The 7,024-nt window shown below is 43.2% G+C and overlaps 1 protein-coding gene across 1 annotated transcript; it reads left to right on the top strand.

The window, feature by feature from the left end:
• Window positions 1-2,010: 2,010 nt before the first annotated feature.
• On the top strand, window positions 2,011-4,437 carry LOC140239145 (uncharacterized). The gene is made up of 2 exons (XM_072319028.1): window positions 2,011-3,699; window positions 3,814-4,437. The coding sequence occupies exons 1-2, from the start codon at window positions 2,011-2,013 to the stop codon at window positions 4,435-4,437; spliced, it is 2,313 nt and encodes a 770-aa protein (XP_072175129.1).
• The last annotated feature ends 2,587 nt before the right edge of the window (window positions 4,438-7,024 follow it).

Genomic DNA, 7,024 nt, shown 5'->3' with positions numbered 1-7,024 from the left:
AGTTCATAGCAGAAATATTTCGAGCTTCTTAGCAAGGCATTACCTCCCTTCAAATTCTTCAGGCAACTGTGCAGATTTCCGTGTTGAACTCCATTTTCATTGTATGCATTGTTTGTTTGTCTTTCTTTTCTTTTTTTCGCACGGTAGGCTTACCTATCAAAGTAGATGTATTGTGTCAAATCTTCTTACGCTTAGATTGCTATGGCGAGGGAAAAAGAAAACAAACAGTGTCTAGTAAACGTTAAAACGTTACTCATTCTCAGAAGACAAAGAGTTTCCTACTGGTCACTCGAAGTGACCATTCGCGGCTTTTCTCTCTTGAGACTCCTCATTATGGCAAACATAGGCAGCAGAGAGCGAGTAAGATAGGTCAAATCCGATCAGGATGGAGGTCTTATGACAAAGAGAAAATCCGAGAAGGCCAGTAACGACCCTTCCTCCTTGCTCTCGTGATGAAGGGATTAGTGTTGGGAACAAATCGAAATTTTCATACAATACTTGTGAACGGCAACTAAATGTACGGTAGTAAAGTTTGCCCAAGCTGATTCCCGTTTTTTTTTTTTCTGTAAACACGCTAAAAAGAAAATCAAAAAGACTCATTGAACTGCCACATGCTCCATTAAAGTACCTGCTAGTAAAATATTCGGGTAGACATGAAACAGTTAAATATTAAACTCAGTCAACGTAATTTGTATGTCAGAACTTAACATTCCACTTTGTGTATAATGAGTGAGACTGTGTTTGTAATAGTAATTTTGACACTGACAAGGCTCATAAATTTGCCGAAAACTTCTCACAACGCTTGTTCGCACTTCGTTTTAATAACCACGATATCAGTTCAATGATTTGATCCTTTGAACTCTGGCAAAACTGGAAATTTTTTTAGATCATGATCCTCTCCTCACACGATTTATGCATTCATATGAGACTTGTTTGATTTGTTGTTGTTGTTGGTTTTTTTTTTTTTGGGGGGGGGGTCATGGGACATCCTTACATTAAACCCTTACAAATACAATGTCAGCAGAACATTGTATACGCGACACTAGTCGTGCATAGTAGTCCAATAAACACTGAAAACTATTGTGTACGTTTTCCTAGCACACCCAATGTTGATAGTACTTTTTTTTCAGTTCCAAAGACTCGCCATTGTTACTCTTCTTACAGAGAAAAGAGCTTTCGCTGCATTGTAAGTCCATGCCGTTGACTTTGCAAGAAGGCAGTGTACAGGATATTATGATTTTAGAGCGTGAAGGACGTAAGTGATTTTTTTTTTCAATAATTCGTTCATATGCATGGCAGAAATGCGCTCGCTAAAAGGCATTGAGTTTCTTGTCGGGATTGTACCCCCAAAGGCTCAAGTGAACCCCTATTGAAAGCACGGGGCTTACCGTCTGTGAGTCAGCAAGGCTTACATTCTAGAAGGGGGAGTAGTCGAGCTCTGGAGAAAGGGGGCGACTTCCCTGGCTTACAAAATGAGTAATTCAACGCTGACTTAAAGCCCGCGCGCTTTTATCACAATTCGCACAGATAGGTTAACTCATTAAGACGCTTCGCACTCGACGGGAAAGGTTGCCACGCACAAAAGCTCAGCAATCAATGCATGACTACATGAGTGGATGACGGGGCGGATCTTCTCTACTGGACGTGCGCATTTGGGTGTGTGACGTTACTCCTGCACAGACGCGCACACACATTGGTCGTCCTGCGTTCCGCTGTGGCGTCATAAAATGTTGTGAGGAGCGCTCCTCGATAGGACGTACACCGCAGCTACCTGAAAGGAGTTTCTTACGAAATAGAGGAGAGAAACAATGAAGACTAGTTTCGTCGTGCGTAAAGTGTAACTTCTCATATACATTGCTGGACATTTTGTGCATCGTGCTTGGCATTGCTGAAAGTTTGTGCGAGAAAAAGAAAACCTTTCTACCAGCAAAAAAAAACTCTCTCTCTCTCGAGACTCGGGGACAATCAATTTGTGTTTTTGGAGTACTCGTGGAATCTTTGTAAAGCATCATGATAATCAGAGTCAGTGCTGCCACTTTCTTGGTGGCAACATATCTCGTTCTCTTCTCTACGTCTAGTGGAAATGCTCAATGCATTGAGAGTGGAATAAGCACCAACATCAGTCACACTTTCTTGAGGGAAGGTGAGAGTGTTACACTTTCATGCTACGTCGCTCAAGCCGGTGGGCAACTCATCTCTTGGCTAAACCCAACGGGCGTGATTTTGTCTGTCGGTCCGTCAATTTGGGAGAATGCCGGGGAGCGATTTTCCATCAGCGCTGACAACTCACAGCCCAACTGCGCGGTGTACAATTTGACTATCACCAACGTCACCATCAATGATGCCGGAACGTACACGTGCCGCCCTACAGTCGGCACGACGCCGAGTTCCACTGAGGTCATTTTTTTCGGATACGCCCCGGGGCCCACGTATCCGGAGTGCGTAGTGACGGGCGGCAGCACTCTGGTTATGGCCGGCGACTTGCTAGAGTTTTTCTGCGAGACAGAAGTGGGCAATCCCGAGTGGGACCTGTCGTGGGAGAGTTCGTTCTACAGCCTCAAGACATCGCCGATGACCACGGAGACGACAGTAGAAAACACTAAAAGAATTGAGACGTCAATGAATGCTACCACAGATCAGACAGGGACCATGATGACATGCTTCGCTCGCTGCACAGACCCAGAATGCCTGGACTCCAAGACGAGGAATTGTACCCTTGGGCCTATCATCGTGGTCGAACAGCCCGTCAACACATTCTTCACCGTAAGCGATGCCGCATTGTTTGTTGAAGCAGGCGGAAATGCTACTGTACGTTGTAATACAACTCTACCGGGTGCCGAAGTGAAATGGTTCCTCCACGAAACGGTGAAGGACAATTTTCACATCACCACGAGTCCGAAAGGGAATGACACGACCCTCTTTGTTACATCAATCACGAACGATACAATCGCAAATCCTTTTATTTGTTCTCTAACCGTTGATGGCAAAATCATCTCGACAATTCCAGTGACGGTGACTTTTGGCCCTCAACAAATCATATCGACGGTATTTGCCACGACACCGTTGCCCACGACGACTGAACTATCGACAGGGAATGTGTCAGCCAACCCTTTCGTCAATGCCACCGCTTACCCACCCCTCAACACAACGGGTTTGCCTGAAAATGCTACTACAGCGTCAGTGGTAAATGCTTCTGCAATGGCACTTGTGAATACGACCGCGTTGCCGAATACGACCGCCACCGCTTACCCACCCCTCAACACAACGGGCTTGCCTGAGAATGCTACTACAGCGTCGGTGGTAAATGCTTCTGCAATGGCACTTGTGAATACGACCGCGTTGCCGAATACGACCGCCACCGCTTACCCGCCCCTCAACACAACGGGCTTGCCTGAGAATGCTACTACAGCGTCGGTGGTAAATGCTTCTGCAATGGCACTTGTGAATACGACCGCGTTGCCGAATACGACCGCGTTGCCGAATACGACCGCGTCGCCGAATACGACCGCGTTGCCGACAACGACAATGAACATCACTACTGTTGCTTTAAATTACACGAACACGCTAAATACGACGTTGCCAGGTAATACCACAACTCAGCAACCAACCACAAACGCAACACAAGGATCGATCTCCACCGCTCTCCCGACAACGATGGTAGGCACAACAAACCAGCTAAACATGAGTACGACATCCTCAGCCCCAATGCTGCAAACAAATACATCTCAGAATGCCACGGAAATGCCAATGGAACCGTCAACGCCAGTGGTTACACTTGAACCTCAGGTTAATATGACCACCGCTGCATTTCAGAATACGACAGAAAACGGCACCAGCTCCAACTCTACATTTCAACCACCTCCATCGACCACGATGGGCTGGTGGCAACCACGCACCCCCAACGTCCCGCAACAGACCATGTATCCACAACAACCGACGGGATTCCCCGTTCAGCCCTCCGACTCCCCACGCCAACCAGCTACAAATGTTCCTACCGATCCGGCTGCTACACAGAACGCTCCAGGGGGGCTCTCAGCTTTCTTCACAATGCCCACAATTATCGGGATCGCTGGGGTTGGTGGCGTTCTCCTCATCATCGTCATTGTCGTCGTCGCATGCGTGTTGAGCTCGCGAAAGCGTGGTGGAGAACACGACGTGGAAGAGCTAACCGAACTATCTAAGAGAAACTCGAAACCTATCCGACTCGATCCGTTCGAGGTGCCCCAAAATGCAAACACAGAAAACGATCCGACCTTCGCTGGCTTTGGGAAGGGAACATCAACTCAGGACTTGATTAACATCTCTGATGATCCAACAGGTGGGAACCAGCAAAATGGAAGCAACAACAAGGGGGGCAAATCAAAGGGAAACGGGGAGTCGAAACCTCTGACAGCAAACGATCTCCTGAGCAATGGCATGTCTGACTCCGCGCTATGAATCGAGCAAAGAACTTTCGAAGAATTATAGATATAACAAACGTTTACTTTTGGCAATTCGCAAACATTCAATGTGTGTTACCCGAAGGGATCATACTCAAAAGTGTGTGCTGTGACGTACAAGGTGCTATAGTATCTTATGATACTACTATTGTTACAAACCTTGTCCTTTTCAATTTTCACCAGAAACCGACGAGAAATCACGTCTTTGTGTGAGATACAGCCTTGCCATCCACCTTGAATTACACCCAGTTTTATATAAAAAACACCCAAATCCTGTCTTTACAAAAGCCTTAGCGAAAGCGGCAGGTATCACGACTGCTCACATGACGAGAGTGATTAGATTTAGAGAAGCATTCGATCCTTTCCAAGTTGCAAATGTATTACTGTGTTGAGCAGGTGAATGTTACGGTTGTTATTGTGGTATAACATTACGTGAAATGATGCAATTCCGTGGACGTCAGACATGTGGTTTTTTTTTTTTTTCTCCATTTCTGTGTTAAACATCCGACCTCTTGCTTGTGCCATGTACACATATCAAATCCAGCTATTTCTGGTCGCGTTTTCTGTGACAACATTAAGGACATGTAAGAGGTTTTATAAGTAAGCAAAGAGTTGTAAAATGCTGTTCAATCATTCTAGCCTTACAATGTTTCGTCACAGTGAAGAGAACACCTCATCTGAGCTGTATTACAATAGTGATAAGAATAAGATGCTCAAGTAACCTAGAATGATTTTACGGTGTGGTGTGGAGGATGGGGGTAATATCTTATAGCTTGCTGCGCCTGTCTGTCTGTCTGTCTCTCTCTCTCTCTCTCTCTCTCTCTATCTATCTCTCTTTGAGTAGATGGAGAGAGAAAAGAGAATTGGGAGAAGAAAAACACTTTCTAACTCTCAATCAGAACTATGTTCTAGTTGATAGACAAATGATTGTCGATTTGTATATTCATTATCATTATCATTATCATTGTCTATGCTATTTCATATGACATGTCAATTTTGCATAGCCGTCGTCGATAATGGTAATTCGTTGCTGTTCTGCTTCGAATAAGTAAATGATTCATTGTTCAGAATCAATAATGGTTGAATGTATTATGATGTTTTTCATTTCTTTGTTTATGATTTCCTTGTTTATCCAATTAGTAACTCATGAGTGACATGTCTGAAATCTAAAGCACATGATGTATGTGAAGATGAATTTACTATCAAGTGCGTTGATGTTAAATTATGTTGTAAAATATGTAAACCTTTCATTATGTTCACTCAAGTGATAGACTGAGTTCTTGTACATAAGATATAATACATTAGCTATTTTGCTATGTAAATAAGCAAATTGTACTGTATTTTGCAATCTTTTAAACTTGGATGAGATGTGTGATTATTAAATGATGAATAAATAATTGTTCGTTCAAGTAATCTCACATCGTTTACTGCGTTTCATGACGAACGTCCCTTGATTTAACTTCTTTTTTTTTTTAGGGGGGGGGGAGGGCAGAATCCACATATTTGTATGTTCATTGAATGTTAAAACTCCAGGCAAACCTACTACTTTCAATGGAGACGGAGACAGTGACCAGATTTTATGATGATTGTATATATATATATATATATATATATATATATATATGTGTGTGTGTGTGTGTGTGTGTGTGTTTGTGTGTGTGTGTGTGTGTGTGTGTGTGTGAATTTGAATGAATGAAATTCAAATAAGGAATATCATAAAAAGTGAGCGTATACGAATATGTTTGTGTATGTGCCATAGTGTGCATGACTCTAAGGTGTCGGGAATGTTTGCTGACTTAAGAGACAATCCGTACATTTGTATTTCTGTGTCTGCCTTCTTGTTTCAGTGCGTTTGTTGGTGTGTCTTCTACATGGTCGGGATGGGGCGCTATGTATGACGTCATACAGGAACCGAACTTGTCGTCTTCAACATACACTGCGGGGTTCGTGATACGTTTTGCAAGTGGCATTCCCGCTTTTCCCTGACAATTACTAGTGTCGCTGTTCACTGTGAGCATGTGTGATAGCTGTTTCTCGGCTCAGTGTCAGTACTAATTAGCAAGTTGTGTGTCATGACGTAATTTAAACAAGACACCTTTCGCATTCTTTTCACCAATTCTCTTCTCGCATCATCAGTAACTCTTTGTCACTTCCTTAGTCTCTATTCTTCCTTCTTATTCAGTCCTCGGTCCTAATGTCGCCCTCATTCTTAAGTTGCGGCCTCTTCTTTCGCTTCTTGTTTATTCTTTCGTCTCCCTCTTCATCTTAATCCTACCCTCTTTTTTGTTTTGTTGTTGCTAATAGTCATTCCCTGTAAGATCAGGCTGACATATTTCTACGAAGAAACCTATCCTTCTATTCTTTTGAAGAAAAAAAATCAGCAATAAGGCTTAATCTTTCTACGAAAACCACGAAAATGGTAATGAAAATGTCTGTTAGTATGACATTATTGGCATTGTCGTGTGTGATTTGATGGTCTAAATTTGATATTCACTAATACTTTTAATTCATTTTAATGGAAAAAAGACAAATCCTGCCAAATGCTTTTCGCTCATTGAAAACATTTTCTCGAAAATAAATGCTGA

Source organism: Diadema setosum, chromosome 15 (genome assembly GCF_964275005.1).
Source record: "Diadema setosum chromosome 15, eeDiaSeto1, whole genome shotgun sequence".
NCBI classification, from domain to species: domain Eukaryota; kingdom Metazoa; phylum Echinodermata; class Echinoidea; order Diadematoida; family Diadematidae; genus Diadema; species Diadema setosum.
This window is presented reverse-complemented; position numbering and strand designations above follow the sequence as displayed.

Excerpts from the sequence above, each read along its gene's own strand:
- LOC140239145 (XM_072319028.1), top strand. The coding sequence starts at position 2,011 with ATGATAATCAGAGTCAGTGCTGCCACTTTCTTGGTGGCAACATATCTC. Across the intron at positions 3,700-3,813 it reads ACATGAGTACGACATCCTCA|AATACGACAGAAAACGGCAC; the intron begins GCCCCAATGCTG and ends GCTGCATTTCAG.